Source organism: Sipha flava, unplaced genomic scaffold (assembly GCF_003268045.1).
Source record: "Sipha flava isolate LNK unplaced genomic scaffold, YSA_version1 206_pilon_pilon, whole genome shotgun sequence".
Taxonomy (NCBI): domain Eukaryota; kingdom Metazoa; phylum Arthropoda; class Insecta; order Hemiptera; family Aphididae; genus Sipha; species Sipha flava.
Window position 1 is genome coordinate 606,264 of NW_020272810.1, and position 19,161 is coordinate 625,424.

A 19,161-nucleotide genomic window follows, 5' to 3' on the forward strand; every position below is an offset into this window, starting at 1 on the left:
TCATTATTTATTGTGTTAATATATTTTATATTGTACTGTTTTATATAGCATTTTATAATAAAGAAGTTTTGACTTGATGGAGTATTGGAGTAGATAATTTTCCATAACATTGTGTTGGAAGTAAATTTTGAATTTATTCAAATATGGTTATTGTTCCTATTGTTAAATATTTTACTATCTAAATTTTTTTAAAAAAATTATAAAATAGTAAAAAAAAATTTGAAATTTTTTCAATTTTTCCATCCCATTTAGTTATGTTGTTTTCTTTTTTTGATCCCCCCCTTTCAGAAATCATGTCTATGCCACTGATGTACGCAGATTCACAGGCGCAATTAGGCGGTGGCTTATGAGGGGGAGTTTAATCTCCACAATTCACATAATAGTTCCGGTAAGATACCAAAAATAAAAAATAAATTATAGTCAATATAACCGCGACCAATAAAAGGTTAAAGATATAATGTTTCCAAAACTTTCTAGATTGTTTTTAATTTAATTTAAAAATTTAAGGTCATAATGATATTATAAAAATATCTAATAAATAAAGTTTTTTAATGTCTTATATTGAACATTTTTAAAACATTTTTAAAAAATTAAGTAAAAAATATTGAAAAATTAACCAATACAAAAAGTATTCAAAACATTCTGGAAAAAATATTATTTAAAGTTATTAATTTAATAACTATATAATAATACCACGCCATTAAATATGTAACATTTAAAAACAAATGAAAGTGAAACTTTAAAAAAATGCTATTTATAAAATTTAATTTTTATAACTTTTCAAAAACATTATAGTCATATTTAGACTAAAATATTATCTACTTAACCTTTGTTGAATATTACAATAATATAAACATTACGATTCTGCTGTCTGGGACAGTATGACGGCCCATAATTTTAATTTGGTAAGAATAAAGGTAGACTGCGTGCGTGTTCATCTGCGGCGACTAAATAACAAATATAGCAAATTCACCACTAAGCACCGATATTCGATAATAACTAATAACGATAATACGATATGCGCTTTGTATTGTGTTTGACATGTAGATATGTAATAAAAATAAATATTTTAAAAACCCAGTGTCATTTTTGTAATTGTAAAAATAACTTATGTGTCGGCAGAAATGATCCGTTATCGACATTATCGTGTAACATATACATAATATATATTAATATTCCTTAGACAATAATATTATATTCATTAGTCGACGGCCGAATATAAAATTGCGTAAATACTGTATAAAATAAATTATTATATGTAATTATTGTTTCTAAATAATATATTTTTAGTTTAAAGAGTAATTTCTTTCGATTTCAATAGGATATTGAAAACAGTAAAAAACCCTTAAAAAAACCGATATTCTTTTGGTATTGTTTATAGGTTTCGGTAATGATTAGGGTCTATTAAAAATATATAATACAGATAACGGTTATTTTCGGTTCTTTAATTTACACAAGGTTTTAGGTTCCGTAACCGTTTCTTTTCGGTCTGGTCTCGGTCCCTGGTTCTAACTAATGGTGTTATAGCAGTGCTGCCAAACTTGATAATCCGAAAAATGGGGGGAAAATTCTAAAAAATCGTACTTTTACCCAAAAGATCGTACCAAAAAAAAAAACTTAATATAAACGTTACATAACGCCTATTCCTAATGCAGAATTAGCATATATGAAAATATGTGTAAACTGCACAGTTTGTGTAATAACAAATACGATAATAAGAATAATCTATACACTTTTAAAAACTAGTGATGCATTACGAGATCGTAGATGTGACAATTACACTGAGATAGATAATAAGACAAGTAGGTACTTTTTAATTTTTTTTTTTTGATTATCACATTCCTTATCATAACTCCGGGAGATCTATGGGTATTTTATTTTTTGTAATCAGTTGATATTGTATAACTGGCTACTTCAATATTACAATATTTTAGTAAAATAATTTTTGTTCGTGGTTTAAATTAACAAGTAAATATACACGGATTAATTTTATAAATCAAAATAGAACAATGTCAGTATAGAACTTGTCTTAATAATCAATCACTGAGCTTAGATATAGGTATTATGATATATGGTAATATATTACCATATATTATAAAATAATAATAATAATATTGTTATAGATATTATATTAGGTATATTTATAAATATTTAAAACATAAAATTAATACAATATATAACAAAAATAAAAAATAAATAACCTTCTTCAACAAATTGAATATAACAATTTTAAATAAAATATACATGGACTTACTTCATTTAGCTGAGTAGGTAAAACATGTTTATTAAATATATATTTCTCAGTCATCAACAAATTCAATACTATTTTCAGTATCATTGTTTAAGTGATTGTACATAGTAGAATTTATCATGCCTAGCATAGTTTTTGTTATTTCTATTTTATGGCATTCAGTTTTTTTGGTGTATTCTTTGGCACTCAAAATGCTATTTAAAGTTTTGGTGTTTAAGCAGTTTCTTTGTTTGGTTTTAATTAAATTAATTTTAGAAAACATGCGTTCACACGACACATTCGATTGAGGCAAAGACAGAACAGTTAATAAAAAAATTGAAACATCTTTAAATGGATATTCACCATCTTTTTCAAATACCTTAAGTTTAATCCAAAAGTCTTCAACATTTAAACTTAAAAGAAATGCATGTAATTCGGGACCAAACTCTATAACACTGAACATTTTCCAGCTGGTATCAATATTTTGGTGATTTTGTTTAATTCTAGGGAATAACTGAATAAAACTAATTAGAGAAGCAGGTCGTTTATCGCTTAGGACTTTTGAAGGTGTAATATTTTCCAATTGCATTAATACTGGGTCATTGAAATTGAATCGGACTCTTATTTCCTTAACACTAATAATTAGAAATCTCCTGCAGTGCTCTAAGACATCTTGCACCATAACATGGTTCTTTGCAACTTCTGGTGTTTGTAACATATTCATAACGTCAATTCCTAAATACATTTGGTTTAATGGTAGAAAGTATGAGGAATTGTTTGGATCGACTGATAAAGGATTGTTACACAGTCTCATATACGAATAAAGAATATCAGTATAAGTTACGGACATTTTACTAAAAACCAACCATATAACTAGTTTGTCACTCTGAAACAGTTTATTGAGGTTTACAAATTTTGGAAGGATCCATTGTAGGAATTTAAAATAAATTAATACAGAAGGATCATGTAAAGCATGAAAAATGTTTTCTGAAGCTTTGAGTTTATCTTCAAGCCAATGGGATGAAAAAAATTATTTTAGTGCAGGCCATTGCTCAACTATTCTATTTACTACCATACTCAATGAAAGTCATCGGGTCTGTGCTGGTCTTAACATTTTGTGAGGTGATATATTGCAAAAGTCTTGAAATTGCTTAAATTGACTTACTCTTTTACAGCTTGATTTGAAATAATTATAAATGTCCCTGGCAAGGTCTTCACAAGTGCGTGGTAAAGCTTTGCATGCAGCACTGGCGCATAAATGGAGCGAGTGGCAAATACATTTCTGAATATAAATCCCTGCACAATCAGAACATTTTTTGAATATTAAAATCTACATCATATTGCAGTATAAATTAATGTATTACCTGGCAAAAATTCATTTAGTCTAGATGTTACAGAATTTGATGCACCAAACATAGTGTTGCAACCATCTGAAGCAAATCCTACAAAAAATAAAGTAAATAGGTGATTACAATAAAATTAATAAATAATAAGTTGTTTCTAAATAAAATTTCAACTCAGTTACCGATTAAATTATCCAACGAAATTTTAGAATGTGTGAAAGCTTTAAGAACTTCATCAAATATTTTTTGACCAGTAGCTCCTTTGTCTGCACTTTGTACATCCTCAAACAACTGGACGAGCTTGAAAAATCTTGTTTCGAAAATATTGGATGTACTGTCGAAATACTTTACACATATGCACATTGTTTTCACACAGCCAACATCAGTGCTTTCATCAATTATCACACTAAACACTGTGTTTTGCAAAACATTAACAAGTTCTTCAAGAGAATAATGTCCAATAACATTAGATACAAGAGCTGTTGATTTTGTACGAGCCAATGATACATTTGAACAAATTTTTGAGTCCGGGAATGCTGCTTTACATGTTTTTACCAAATGATCGCTAATATTGAATGGTAAATTATGTTCACTTATAAAACTACAAAGTAATACTTCAGCTTTTTTAGTTTGATCTGCTAACTTAAATTGATCTGTATTATTTAAAAATGTACTTATCGAATTTTGTTTACTACCAATGGAACTCATCGAACTTTTGTGTTTTTTTGTTTGAGCATGTTTTTTAAGTACACTCAATTCAGCAGTCATTTCTGTAATACATAACTTACACTTAGCTAATAACTTATTATTATTAACTGGCAACAACCAATTGCTAAAATCTTTATTTGTTAACCATTCTTGTCTAAAGTTTTGTTTTTTGTGAGAATAGGTTTTGGAACTTTCTCCTCGTTTCCGCTTAGTTTTTTCTGGCGTCGAACACCTGTCACTTTCCTTTCCACTCATCACGACAATTCGATAAAATTAGAATAAAACAAAAAATAATTATAAAAAACAACGAACCAGTGGTCATAAACAACAAAATAATATAATCAACGTGCTCCGAAGACTAAATATTATAATATGAACCGTCGACAATTCACAATCGCGCGTATGTTATAACGTATTTACGTATAACACACTAATACACTATATTAAACTATAACAATAAACATTATATTTTTTTTTTTTTCGTAGTAGTTAATCGGTAATCAATTTTATAAATAGTTTAGAAACCCACAACGGCCACAACAATGTTCTAGGAACATAATACCTCAAGGCTCAGAACAATAATACAGCCATAATTTATATATTTATTTATAGCCATCATAATTGGTTTCATAGCTGGTAACGTGTACAATAAAATATGGACTATGAAGTCGAGCCGACGATTGCCAACGAGCAACGACCTTATGCCGAAAAAAGATAAAATTGTTTTAAATATTTAATTTTTGAATTTTTCCATGTTTAAAATAAATAAATTATTACTATTAAAATATCGTATTCTTCATGACCCATCAAAGGGTTTGATGGGGGATCGTACTTGCCACTAAATTATCGTACTTCCCCACCATGATCGTACCATTTGGCAGCACTGTGTTATAGTTAGGCTTGCCATTCGTCCCGGTTTGACCGGGACAGTCCCAGTTTTAACAGCATGTCCTGGTGTCCCGGGTGGTCATTCATTTTGTCCCGGTTAATGGAAGTCGAGAGAAAATATAATATTGAATATTACATTATTTAATAATGAATGATGGGTCGGCGAGAATAACGTGTTATGTTTATGTAGAATCAGAAAATTCCCAGAATATTTTTATTGTACACAATCATTAGAAACCGGCGATTTGTAGATAACTATTTTAGTTGTATATTTATAATTTATAATTTATGATCGTATTATATTATCTAAATTTTATCTACATGGTTACAGGTTTATTTTTCATTCTATACGATTAGCCCTTACTAATTGAGCCATTAGGTAGTTATATAAAATATAAATCCAATTTCATTATTATCTTTGTCAGTCTTGTTCGTGATTGCGCGTGTACGACTTACGTAAGTGTCTGTGCGGTTATATTTTTTCGTTGAAATTTATTTACAAAGATGCCTAAAAGATCGTGTACTTTTAATAATGAATTATAAAATGAATATCCGTTTTTAAAAAAAGTATTTAATCAAGTTGACCGAGTAAAATGTTCTTGTGGTTCAGAATTTTCAGTATCTCACGGAGGGCGTGCTGATATAAAAGATCACTTAAAATCAAGTAGACATACAAATAGTTAGTTGGTATCGGCTGGTTCTTCGAAATTAACTTCATATTTCAAAAGTTCTGAACCACATAACAAAGAATTGTATTTGGCGGCCAAAGAAGCAACATACGCTTACCACACTGTAAATCATAATCTTAGCTTCAATTCTAATATTTGTAACTCTAAATTGATTTCCACATTTTTTGAGCCTAAGTTTACCCTGGGTAAAACAAAGTGTGAGGCTATTGTTTTAAACATCCTAGCTCCTCTAGCACTTGACGAACTCCGTAATGATTTAAATAAATGCAACTTTATTACCGTAAGTATGGATGCTTCTAACAAAAAAGATATAAAAATTGTACCTGTAATTATACGCTACTTTCAACCAGAATTTGGAATAAAAGTTAAGCTTTTAGAATTTAAGTCAGTCCCGGGAGAAACAGCTGAAATACTTACAAACCATATTATGACAGTTTTAAAGGAACACAACTTGGATAAAAAAGTTATCGGATTTTGTGGAGACAACTGTAACACAAATTTTGGTGGAGTAAAGAGAGGAGGAAACAATAATGTTTTTGCTAGAATGAAGAATGAATTAGGCAGAGAAATCAATGGAATTGGTTGTGGTGCACACATAGTTCATAATTGTATGCAAACAGCAGTTGATGTCTTACCTATCAAAATTGAAGCTTTAATTGTGAAAATATACAAATATTTTCATATTTACACAGTACGAGTAACTAAGCTTCAAGAGTTTTGCGAATTCGCAGAAGTAGAATACAAAAAGGTATTACAGCATGGTAGCACACGATTTCTTTCCTTACTACCAGCAATTGAAAGAATATTGCTAATTTTTGAAGGTTTGAAAGCTTACTTCTGTAGCCAAGATTTATGTCCAAATCTCATAAAAAATTTTTTACTGACAAGCGAGGAGAAATTTATCTATGGTTTATTCATGGTCAACTTTCTCTTTTCAATAACTCTATTCAAGCAATGGAAAAAAACAATGCAAGTGCAACGGATGTAGTAAATATTCTAAGAAAATTGTAGAATAATATCATAGAAAGGAAGGATGCTAAATTTGTCCCATTAGGCGCGAAAAAGGTTTTGAACACTAACTGACGAGGAAACTAATATTTTAAAAATTGAAGAAGACTTTAAATTATTTTATGAACGATGTATAGCATATATCAGACTGTGGGAAAATAGTTTTGGTGATGCTTCTACATTTTTTTGGGTGGATGAAAATGAAATTAAATGGGATTATTTTTTAAAAGCTTCAGAAATTATAAACTTGAGACTAAAAAGTGAAATTATAAACCAAGATCAGCTTTTCGATGAAGTCGTACTAGCTAAAGAGTTTTGGTTATTGAAAATTAAAGATTGGAAAGAGGAAGAAATAAAAACTAAAATTAAAATTACAAGTGAAGAAAAATGGGTGCAGCTCTTCTGCCATTTCAAAGAAAAGGATATATTAGCACCAAATATAAAATTAATTTTGCAGTATATCTTTTGTATGCCAGGAACTTCTGCTCCAGTAGAAAGAATTTTTTCGCTTATGAATAACGCTTGGTCAGACGAAAGGGCAAGGATGAATGAAAATACTGTACGAGGTCTAATGATATGTAAAATGAATTTTGGTTTAACTTGCAATGAATTTTATGAAAAAATTAAGAATAATACAACTTTATTGAAAAAAGTTCATTCAGCGGAAAAGTATCAATATTAGCTTATGTAAAGTGTAAAATATAAAAAAAAATATATTGGTTTATTCATTTTTAAATAAAATAGCGGCTATTTATTATTTCCATTTATTAACTAAACTAAACTAAACTAAAAAAAATAAGGTTATCAATATGATGTCCCGGTTCGGTGATTTTAAAATCTGGCAACCCTAGTTATAGTACTATTCACGAAAACTGGCGGCTAGCCGCCTCCGTACCCCGAACCTTACCCACTGTGTAGACATTGGTTCTCATTTTATATGACTACCTGCTACGGTCTGGAACGACGGCGGCGCGGCGTGTATTATTAACGATATTTTTTAAATATAATATTCGTCATTACATTCTAGGTTTCAAATTCCATAAAACATGTTTATAGAGGGACAAATGGTTACACAGGGTATTTTGGGTATATTTGTATTCACAGTGGCTTATGGCATAATGTTTTTCTGTCAGTGTAGTGTTTTCAATGTTGTGTACACGTCGGTTGTCCGTTGAAAATTGAAATACGTTATAAATATATTCGTTATGTGAAAACCTAATTTTTTTTGCTAACTTATACAATATTTTTTTAGTAAAAATGTCATTTAAAGATAACTATATCCATAGCCAAAGTAAAAAAATTATTTATAGTGTTTATTTATTTTTTAATAAACTATCGAAAACAAATTAACTTAACTCCGATTTTTTTTAAAAAAAACTCGAGATGTTACTGATGGGGCTTGCAGATTATCGAAACGCTCCATTCAACGTATTTGTTCTGAAGTGAAAAAAATTGATAATTTACTTGAAGCAGGCCCATCTTTTGTATCTCCACGTAAATCATACAAGCGGGCAAAATATGTTTCGGAATTGGACAATTTTAACTGTGATGTTGTAAGAAGGACAGTTCATGAATTTTACGACAGGCGTGATTATCCTACATCACAATTAATATTTAATTCCATAAGGGAGAAAATTAATTACTCAGGAAGTCTCACATCAATTCAAAGACTTCTTAAAAATTTGAAATTTTCATATAAAAAATGCAGTGATGGCCGTAAATTTTTAATAGAGCGTAACGACATAGTATCGCTTAGATGCAAATTTTTAAGAAAAATGTGTATAATGCACGGAAATAAAGATTCTCGACCGATTGTTTACCTAGATGAAACATGGGTCAATCAAAATCATTCGCGGAGCGTTGCATGTCAACATAAAACAAGTACTATGAGTCCGAAAATTCCAACTGGAAAAAGTGAACGTCTTATTATCGTACATGCAGGGTGTGCCAAATACGGGTTCATCAAGAATTAAAAATTGGTTCTCCGTAGTAATACTGGAAATTCTACAGATTACCACAACCAAATTAATTCTGATGTATTCAAATCTTGGTTCACCTCTATGTAAAGAAGTCTTGAAGAACCGTCCGTTATTGTAACAATGAGTTGCAGAAATCTTTAATTTCAATATAATATATTATATCAGTGATAGTTGGTCCTGAAGATATAAGTAAGATTTTAAGATAAGTCAAAATGTTAAATTGTTCTAAGGGTAATAAATAAATAAATAATACATAAAAAACTGATTTAATTTTCATTAATAAGGCAAAAAATAAAATGTTCTATAATAAATATTTTCTAAATCAAAAAATTACAATACTTCTGAAAATAATACGCAGGGGAATAATATTTTTCATCTCATATTATTTTTTTTTTTTTGTTTTTGCTCTTGAGAGAATGGATGGATAAGTAATGAAATATATTTTCATTTATTTGTAATTTCTGATATGATGAAAATAGTATGTAACTAGTAAATGAACTGATAAAATAATTTGAGATTCAACTTTCTTTTTCATTCAATTTATATCAATTGTTAAAAATTATATTATGTACTTTTTTTTTTTTTTTTTTTTTATTTGTTTAAAATATTATTATTTAAATTAATGTTTCGATATTGATTCACAGATCTGATTCGCCATATAAAGCAGTTGAAAATGACATGTAATCCAGGGCTCCTGGAACAACATTGACACCCTTGTAGGGAGCCATACGTTGTATACAATATTCTGCCTGATCAGGTGGAAATTCTCGTCGAAGTTAGTTAGATAGAATATAAGGCTATAATAAAATTCAGAAATAAATAATGAAGAAAAACCTATTGAAATATATTTTAAAAAAATCTATTATATCTACCTTGTTACCGGCAAGAATGCGGAACGAATCAATCACTTGTTCAGCAGTATCAGTGTTAGTAGATTCTCGAGTTATAATGTCCAAGAAAGCATCAAAATGTACATATCCGGTACTGTAGGGATCAACAACATCTAATATATGTTAGAAATCAATTTCGACCTGTAATAAATATAAATTTTAGGCTTTTAAGTTAAATTATACGGTTAACTATAATTTACCAGTCTATCCTTTCCAATGTTATAGCAAATAGACACTAAGCAGGATTTAAATTCTTCAAGGGCTAATCTGCCAGTACGATTCTTATCAAAGTGATTGAAACTAGCCCTAAATTCATTCAATTGTTCCTGTGTAATACCTTTGGAGTCTCTGGTCAATATTTGATTTTCTACTTCATTCACATTACGGTTAATTACGGACATTACAGTCAATAGTTGTTCCCAATTGACACGAAGTGTCTCCATTGTATAATGAGTATATCTATAAATTAAGTATTAGTATTAAGTGTTTTTCCATAATTCAATGCACTTGTAACTATACCTGTTTTCGAAAATCATACCCTCTTGTACGGCTTGATGGATTTTCTCTAATTCCTCAATGTGTGGCTTGTAAGCAAATACATTTTGTTCATATTGGTTAAATTGGTTCAACTGATCTTCCAGTGAACCATGCATTCCCATACCAATAGCTGTAACAGCATCCATTTGCCTCTCAACCCACGGACCCACTTGATTAGCTTTTTCAGCAAATTGGCGACGTAACATCTCATTATCTGCAAAACATAATTCATAATTAAGTAATTTCATCTATGATAGATTTCAGTAAACATTTTATTAAAACATTAATAAATTACTCTATTGTTTTCTGAGTTCAGCTTGTAAGGTCGTATCTCTTTGAGGCACAAGATGTTTCACTTCAGACCATTTTTTTCTTAAATCCTGATTATACATTGAATGTTATAATATAACAAACAAAAATTATAAAAAAATATACATACAGTAGAAGTCAAAGTAGTGTAAGGGTTCTGGAGACAACCAGGTATTTAGTATTTTTGTACTGTTGACTCAACATCTTTAACCAATCCAATGATAGAATTGTATTCTTTGTCAGCATCTGACAAAGTAGCCTTAAATTGTCCATGGGCATCTATTAACCCTTGAATTACTTCAACTGTATGTACGATAAACATATCAACTAGATCTTCACGAGTACCATCCAACCAGTTGTTGAAAGGCTAATTAATTTAAAAATGATGGTTAGTTTTAATAATTTGTAATTTGAATTAACTTTCTTTATATCTACTCACTGCTGCTCTCTTGGCGAATTCTAAGTGCAATAGGTCAATTTTCTCTAATATTTTTTCTGCATCATCCAAATCAGTTTTACGTTTCTAGGTCAAGTTGCCAATACATTGACAGCGAATGTTCACTTGTACTTTCGTGATATTCTAAGGTACTAAAAATTATAAATTATTCAAATTTTTATAAATTATATTTCATGAATAAAAATATATTAATGAAATAATTTACTTCAATTCATGTGCAATAGCAGCTATTTGTTCAACTTTATCTTGGTGAGCAGCCAGATAACTCTCAAAAGCTTCGTGTTTCTTTTTTAAAGCTTTTAAATCATTAAGTTTGCATTGTCTGAAATCTGAGGTCTGTAACACTTCTTCTTTACCACGGGTCCAATCTTCGTGAGTATCTGCCTTGACTTTAAACTTTTGTGCCAAATGCTCTAAACACTCTAACCTCATCATTTCAGATAACAACCAATCTTCAAATGATTTGTTTGATTGTTCAAGGCATTTCCATGCATTTGAAATATCCTAAAAATTAAATTAGGAAAAATGTCATTAAAACTGTTAAGGGAAAAACTAATTACTATGCAGGTTGAACTCACAGAAACCATTTTTTCTTCAGTTGGCATGTATGCAGACCGATTGGATAAACGTAATTTTGTTTGCAGTGTGTTAAAGTTGGTTTCAAGTTTAGCTTTTTGTTCTACACGGGGTGACTTGTGTTTGCGTCTGTATGTGCTGTATTCTTCAAGTCTTTTTTGTAGATAAAGAGTTATCAGCTTGTCAGCTTTGAAGCCATGGCAATGTTCGTCTAATCCATTCTAAAAGCTACAAGAACACCATTAGTTAATCATTCTTAAAATTTATACAACAGTTAATGCTAGTGATAAAGATTGAAAAATATACTTACATCACTAGCCAAACGCTCATATTCCTCCATCAAATGTGCGTTTTCTTGGTTTACTTTCAATACTTTGCAAATTCGGTTTGCTGCAGTCTCAGCCTAAAATGTTCAATAATTAAAATTATGACATGCAATTATACTAGGATTTTCAGTTAGTTACAAAAACCTTAAGGCAATATTAATAGATTACCTTCTAAGCTCCAGAAAAGCAATGGTAATACGAGGAGACGTAAGTCATTATGGCCCTCTCATCTGACATTGTAGTATTTGTCATATCTATCAATGTTATAACAAACATGCAAAAATGTTAGATTCACTCAAAAGCAATCAGAATTATCAATCAGTACTATAATTAAAGTGGCATTGATTCAGCGACACAGTGTATATATTAATGTATTTAATTTTATACCCATATATTAAACTCTGCTGGCAAAGTATAATTTGATAATTAGTAAATATAGTTCATAATTTTAATTTAAAATAAAAAACTTGTTTAATTTTATAAAAGTCTCAATTATTATAAATAAGTTCTTCATTATAATTTTATTTCATAAATATTTTCTAACATATAAATTTTTAATATTTATATTATTGAAAAGTTTAATTAAAAACTTTTTTTTTTAATTTAGGCTAAAAATAAAATCTATATTAAAAACAATGAACATAAATGATAACCAATTTTTAAAAATAATTAAGAATGTTCGCAAACTAAAATAAATAAATAAAATATAGAAAAGACTTTATAATGACAGTAGTTTGTTGATTAACATAAAATTTGATCAAATTCAAATTAATAATGATGCCAATTTATTTAATAGTATTATGTTAATTTTAATTATTATCTGAGTATTATAATAAATTATAATCAATAATACTCTTAATATCCTAAAATGTCTAATAACAATTATAATAATTTATGAATGCTTTATGCCTACTTTAAATTGTATATAATTATATTTGTTATACTTTTGAGTTACTTGTATTAGGTACGTAAAAAGAATATGGCGTAAGTGTACTGAGTGTACTGTATGAAAATTTGTGTATTAATTTTTTTAATTTTTATACTAAAATTACGCCATTAGTTTAATAAAATAATTAAAGCTAAAAACATAATTTTAGTTTTCAGACGACTTAATTAATAATGGTTCTATTATGGATATACTCATCAGTCCAAATTAAAACTTTGGAATCATATGCTGATAATGAAGGTCTTTGTATCGAAGAACCACAGAAAATGTATGAACTATAAGCCTATTACGCAAAATTTTAATCACTATAAGGCTAACTCATGATGAACTTTATATTAAATTTTCAAATATTTTTACTCGATCAAAAAAATGTTATCAATATTTATAAAACAAAAAATAAGCAAAAACGAGTACTTACAATGCCTATATAAGTATATAGCATTAAAATAAGTGAAATATTTTGAATATTAAGTCATGTAAAGAAAATGCCGATCTAAATAACTGGTGAAATTTTCAAGTATCTACAACTTATAATTTTTGAATAATAACAAATATTGAAATATATTTAAAATCGTTTGAGGATAAATCGTTGTCATTATGTAATTTTCCAAAAAAATTAAAATTCAAATGCTTAAAACATTTTTCCTATAATGAGTCTACCAGTGTTCTCTATAGCTATTTGAAGAAAAACTTACGGAAAACTCAGTGTTAAATTTTTTAATCTTAGATTATAAAAAATATAGGGACAAAAAATACTAGGGTTCACCATATATACATATACCACCTAAGGTTAGGTGGTCCACCTTACATCAAATTATTTAAAAGGCCAGTGTCCCTCTACCCCCAGGGATTAGCGTTACTGAACGTGAGGACGCTTGAGATTGATAATTAGAGCATGCCTGTGAAAAATATTCTAAAAATGTAAAATAGTGTCATCAAAAACTTGGTACATAAAATTATAGAAAGGTCTGTTATTTTATATAATACTAGCAGACCCGGCGAACTCCGTTTCGCCACCAGATTCGTTTTATGTAACATTTCGTTTGGTGATTAAAAGATAAAGAAAAAAAATTTTTTTTGTTATATATTTGAAAAGGAAAATATTTATTTCATTTCACAACAGTAATAAATTCATTTCAATTACCTACTAAAATGAAGTGTTATTTAATTGTTTCATTGTAGTGCTCTTTGGTAAACCACATTTTTTTGTTTTTTTGGTCTGACGTTAACACAAACAAAGCGGATGGTTTCCCAACTCGTGAACACGCAACGTATAACTGTCCATGTGAAAAACAATGATTTTCCAAATTTATCCCGCAAACACTAAGCGATTGGCCTTGCGACTTATTAATTGTCATTGCGAACGCAAGGCGAACTGGGAATTGCAATCGTTTGAAGTCAAACGGAAGATCAGTCGGAATCATTGGTATTCGAGGAATACATACATTTTCACCTGCGTACTTTCCGTTAATAATGGTTGCCTCAATTAAATTCGGCATAAGTCTCTTTACCGAAAGTCGAGTACCGTTGCAAAGTCGCGGTGGATTCAAATTACGCAGTATCAAAATAACTGTACCAACTTTCAGTTGCAAGTTATGTGGTGGAAATCCTGGTATCTCCAGAGAGTTCAAAAACTCCGTTGGATAATTTACTACATCATCGGGATTTGTTATTGAATCAACGGATTTGTATGTCACCAAATCGCCAGCAATTTTTGATTGAATGGTGAAATTCAGTGCGTGGACATCATTATTCTTTGCTGCAAGAATTGCTCGTTGACTTAACCAAGCATAATTCTTATAATTCTCACTAATGTTTGGGAAAACATTTTCAATAAGAACTAATTGAGTGTCTACAAATCGGCAAAAGTCGTTGGTAAGAGTAATTAATCCAGATGTCGCATCAACTGGGACTTTTCCATTTCCAAGATCTAACAATTGTTTGGAAAATTGTGCAGCACTTTGATCATTTTGAAGTTGAACTCTCATATTAGTGGTTAGCGATAATGTTTTTACGTTATTCCATAAAGATGATGCCTTTAGGCAAGCATTCAATTCATCTGCAGGCGTTCCACGGGGAACTACTGGCAACGTCTGCCTGAAATCGCCTGCCAACAATATCATCAAGCCGCCAAAGATGTTGTTATTTCTCCGAAGATCCTTCAGTGTGAAGTTAAGTGCTTCAAGTGATTTCTTATGTGCCATTGTGCACTCATCCCAAACAATGAGCTTGCATTGCATTAACAATTTTCCCATTGCACTGGATCGGGAAATATTGCACGTTGGAGTATCAATTGTGTTTAAATTGAGTGGCAACTTAAGCGCAGAATGTGCAGTACGACCGCCATCTAGAAGAGTCGCCGCAATTCCAGATGATGCTAACGCCAAAGCTATGTCACATCTTGATCGAATAGTGGCCAAAATCAATGAAATGACAAATGTTTTCCCTGTTCCTCCAGGTGCATCCAGGAAGAATAGACCACCAGTATTATTGTCCACCGCTTGCATTAATGTTTTGTATACTTGTTTTTGCTGTTCATTCAGCAACGGAACATTATTTCTAACGAATTCCTGCAATGTATCAACATTGTATTGCAGCTCTCGATTTAATTCTTGGTTGAATGCATCGTGCATCGATCGATTTGGCGCAATCATTCCTACTTCAATCAGTAGCTTGTTTGCAATAGTCAAGCATTGATCCTCAATCAGAATCAATCCTTCATTGTAGATTTCATCGGTTATTTGGATGTCAGGATTATTCGTTTGAATACGCAAGCGATGCAAGATATCTTCACATATGGCGTCTTTGTATTTGTTCCATAACTGAATTGGTTGTGAAGGAAAACATGTGGTGATGATAATTGCGAACAGCGTTCGTATTTGGTACGCATTTGATGAAACAACTGAATCTGCAAGTGTTAAATCCCAATGAGAATCGTTCTCCAGCAAACCCAATAGTTGACATGCTTCTCGATATGTTTGGCATTGGTGGCCATTCACAGTTTTCAAATGCGCAAATGATTTCGGTCCACGTACATTTACTAACAGCAGTCGCAAATAAAAACATTCATCGTTTCTAGGATGAACAGTGTACATACGACCTAGTGCATCAGTTGAAAACACCTGTGGCCAGTCTGGAACTGGGGTTCCTTGTTTGCGACGTTGGAATTTCTTTGTTGATTGATTCCAAGTGTAATACTTGGGCATTTCAACGTACATCAGCGTCGCTGCGAATGGATCTGCTTCACACATTGCAAAGAAGCTAGTCAATGTTGTCGATGGTGGTCTCTCAGCTCGTTGTGCCGCATTAGCCTCAGTGAAGTAAACTCTTTGGCCATTTTCCAAATGCACTGCTAAATGTACAACTGTGGGATATCTTTCATGAATTTGAAATGACAATAATCGCCACAGTGCTTCATTAGTACTGACGTATCTGCCCATTTGGAAGTTGCTGATTTCGTCATTCACATTTTCCGACGCAATACCAAACACAGCCATGTCGCTGCCTTTTGTGACGTACTTGCACAAATATTTGATTGATTTGGCCGAATGACAACTCTCAACGTTTGCATGTGTTTCGAAAATTCGTGATAGCAGCGGGCAATATGGTACAATGAATTCATTTCCGATCTCAATCTCTTGATTTTGAACTTTAACTTTGATAGTTCGACCGTTATCTTCTTTTGAACGCCGACGATAAACTGGATATCCATCGTTCCCTGTGACTGTTTCAGCAACTAACGGTCGCGGATATCGTTTTGTGCATTTTCCATCAGCCATGCAAGGCGATAATGGATTTAATGCACCGCACGGTCCATGCACCATCTGTGTCGTCACAATGTCGTGTAGACGGGGATCAGTGACTGGATCAGGAATTTCAGCTGATATGATGTCATCCACTTCATTTGAATGTAATTTGTTCAGCAACCAAATTAGGATATGAGCATGCGGTAGTCCACGCTTCTGCCATTCCACCGAGTACATATAACAACGTGTGTCACCAAAAACTCGATACTTAGTAAGCACATCCATCATAACCTTGAGTTTTTGCTGAAATACTCTGGCGATTATGTCATGGCGATCTTGCGGTTTTTGACCCGGTTCCAACTCGCGTTCAATTTCCGTCCACTTCGGATTGCATGTGACCGTAATAAATAAATCCGGAGTTCCATAATTTCGCACGTACGTCATAGCGTCTTGAGCGTATTCGTGCATGTGGCGTGGGCTTCCGATATAAGTTGATGGGAGAATCGTCAGTCGTCCAATATTCTGAACATCACCATCTGAATGAATAGCATCACGCAAGTGTATATAGTTCTCAGATCGTAGCTTTGGCTGATTGAATCTGATGAACGCTAAACGTTCGGTCTCGACTTTGACATACATGTCGACAGTGAATTGCTGGAATAGCCGACCGCACTTCAGAATGACATTCTCCTCATGTGTACGAATCATTATACGATACGCATAGTAATTCATTGCGCTTAGATTTTTATTATTCGTTGATACTCCTGAAAATGCAAAATTAAATGAATTGTTAATGGAAACCAATAAAAGTAATAATGGAAATAATTAGTGTGTGAATATTGTACCTGTAATTGGATCGACCATCTTCAACGTGATGTCGTATCCGTCTTGCCCTTGCCAATAAATCATTGGATATTGTAACGCATCGTACAAACGATGTGTCTCGTTTACACGATGCATGATATTGCTTCTTCGCTGAACGACAATGTCTCGTGATTTAGTTGGATCGCCAACAATAATTGCAGCAACATCATTAACGGTGGGTGCATTGAATCTTCGCACATGTTCACCTGTTGGAGTACAATCCGCTCTTATGACAAATTTGTGCGTATCCGATGGCATTCGTTCCAATGCTGTTTTGAACATATTAACCACAGCATTATTAGCGTGAAAAAATGCTTGCAACTGTTCAATAATTCGTCTCTTTAACTGTTGTGCTCCCTGTATATTGCACCGCACGTTCAGCTGATCCACCATCGACGAAATGAAATATATTTGCAGAAATTGATGCGGTTCATCTGGTGTTGGCACCATTGAACCATGCAAATGATATATTTGACCTTGTATCTGTAATTGCAAATAATCATTAAAATTTGTTCATGAATACATTGTAAATCGTGTGATGGTGTAGTGTGTGGTGTATATGAAGTTGTTATGTGTTGCAATTATGTGTTGGTTATGTGTGTTGTATCTTTTACCTTGCAAGTCGGCATGAAGCCGCCTTCTCGAATGATATTAGCTCCAAAGGAAGTCATGCGAAAGCAGTTATTGTATTCAAGGATGTGTTGAAGAAAATGGCTGGAATCGGGATCACTTCCATCAAACAATGTTTTCAGTGGCTGTGGTGGTGTAAGTAATGGATCCAGTTTGACTTTTCCACTTGCGCAGCACAATCCAACCGTTTCTCTTTTGAACTTTACCGCATTGCAATATCGGTATATAGTCGTCATTCGTCCAATATCCAAATTTTCATCATCACTGTAGTTCGCAGTGGGATCATATTGGAATGCCAAGCGATTGTATGATGCCAATGATCTTCGTGTGCTCACGCGATGTCTCAATCGGTCATTTTCTCTTATTATATTTTTTCTTTCTTCTCTTAAGTTCCTTGAATAGACTTGTTGCTGGCTTGCATGTCTTGTGCGGCGGCCGATGTTCGCACGTCGTTCTCTAGGCATTTTGGACTATGGACAGAGTGTTGAATTTAACTTCAAATGCACGATCCACATAATTTACACTGAGCTTAAATGAAATTAACTGAGCAGAGAATAATGACTATCTATCACACACTTTATCACGCACCGTTGCTATTGGTTTGAAGTACATGCTATGTATAATAGATGGCGCTGTATGTGAAAAACGATTTCCCCACTTTTCTGTTGAATTTTCCTGAATTTTCCAGAATTTTCTTTGCTATAAACCTCACGGAGCCCAAGACCTTTCCAACGAATGCAAAACCGTGGAAATCGGTTCGTGCGTTCTGGAGTTATAGCGTCAGGGAGGAAAACCGGACTTATTTTTATATATATTATATATATTATAAGTATAAGGATTTATATATATTTTTATTTTTTTTATATTATATTAAATTATGGTTACTCGGCGAGCTAGTTGAAATTATTTGCTTACACCATACACCACAGTCCTGTTTTACAATTCATATAGTCATATCAATAATAATAATATCATTAATATCATTGGTTTTATAATAGATATTATGTAGTATTTATATAATAATCTATCAAATTA

At 31.6% G+C, this 19,161-nt stretch overlaps 2 protein-coding genes and 1 pseudogene across 2 annotated transcripts; all 3 read right to left on the reverse strand.

Moving 5' to 3' along the window:
- Window positions 1-3,311: 3,311 nt before the first annotated feature.
- Window positions 3,312-4,536, reverse strand: LOC112682553. Its single transcript, XM_025553183.1, has 3 exons — window positions 3,756-4,536; window positions 3,595-3,672; window positions 3,312-3,526 (listed from the first exon to the last, which is right to left on the reverse strand). Exons 1-3 carry the CDS (start codon window positions 4,534-4,536, stop codon window positions 3,318-3,320), a joined length of 1,068 nt encoding a protein of 355 aa, XP_025408968.1. The 3' UTR covers window positions 3,312-3,317.
- A 4,894-nt stretch (window positions 4,537-9,430) lies between these two features.
- On the reverse strand, window positions 9,431-12,192 carry LOC112682532 (annotated as a pseudogene).
- A 1,867-nt stretch (window positions 12,193-14,059) lies between these two features.
- On the reverse strand, window positions 14,060-18,925 carry LOC112682554. Its single transcript, XM_025553184.1, is given in 4 exon segments — window positions 14,060-14,092; window positions 14,095-17,396; window positions 17,478-17,979; window positions 18,111-18,925. Coding segments are annotated over 4 exon segments (4,317 nt in total). The 5' UTR covers window positions 18,591-18,925.
- Between the last annotated feature and the right edge of the window lie 236 nt (window positions 18,926-19,161).

Bases quoted from the DNA above. Each gene is read 5' to 3' on its own strand.
- LOC112682553 (XM_025553183.1), bottom strand. From the start codon at position 4,536: ATGAGTGGAAAGGAAAGTGACAGGTGTTCGACGCCAGAAAAAACTAAG. The intron at 3,673-3,755 runs GTAACTGAGTTG...TATTTTTTGTAG, and splicing joins TTCGTTGGATAATTTAATCG to GATTTGCTTCAGATGGTTGC. The intron at 3,527-3,594 runs GTAATACATTAA...CTGATTGTGCAG, and splicing joins ACTAAATGAATTTTTGCCAG to GGATTTATATTCAGAAATGT.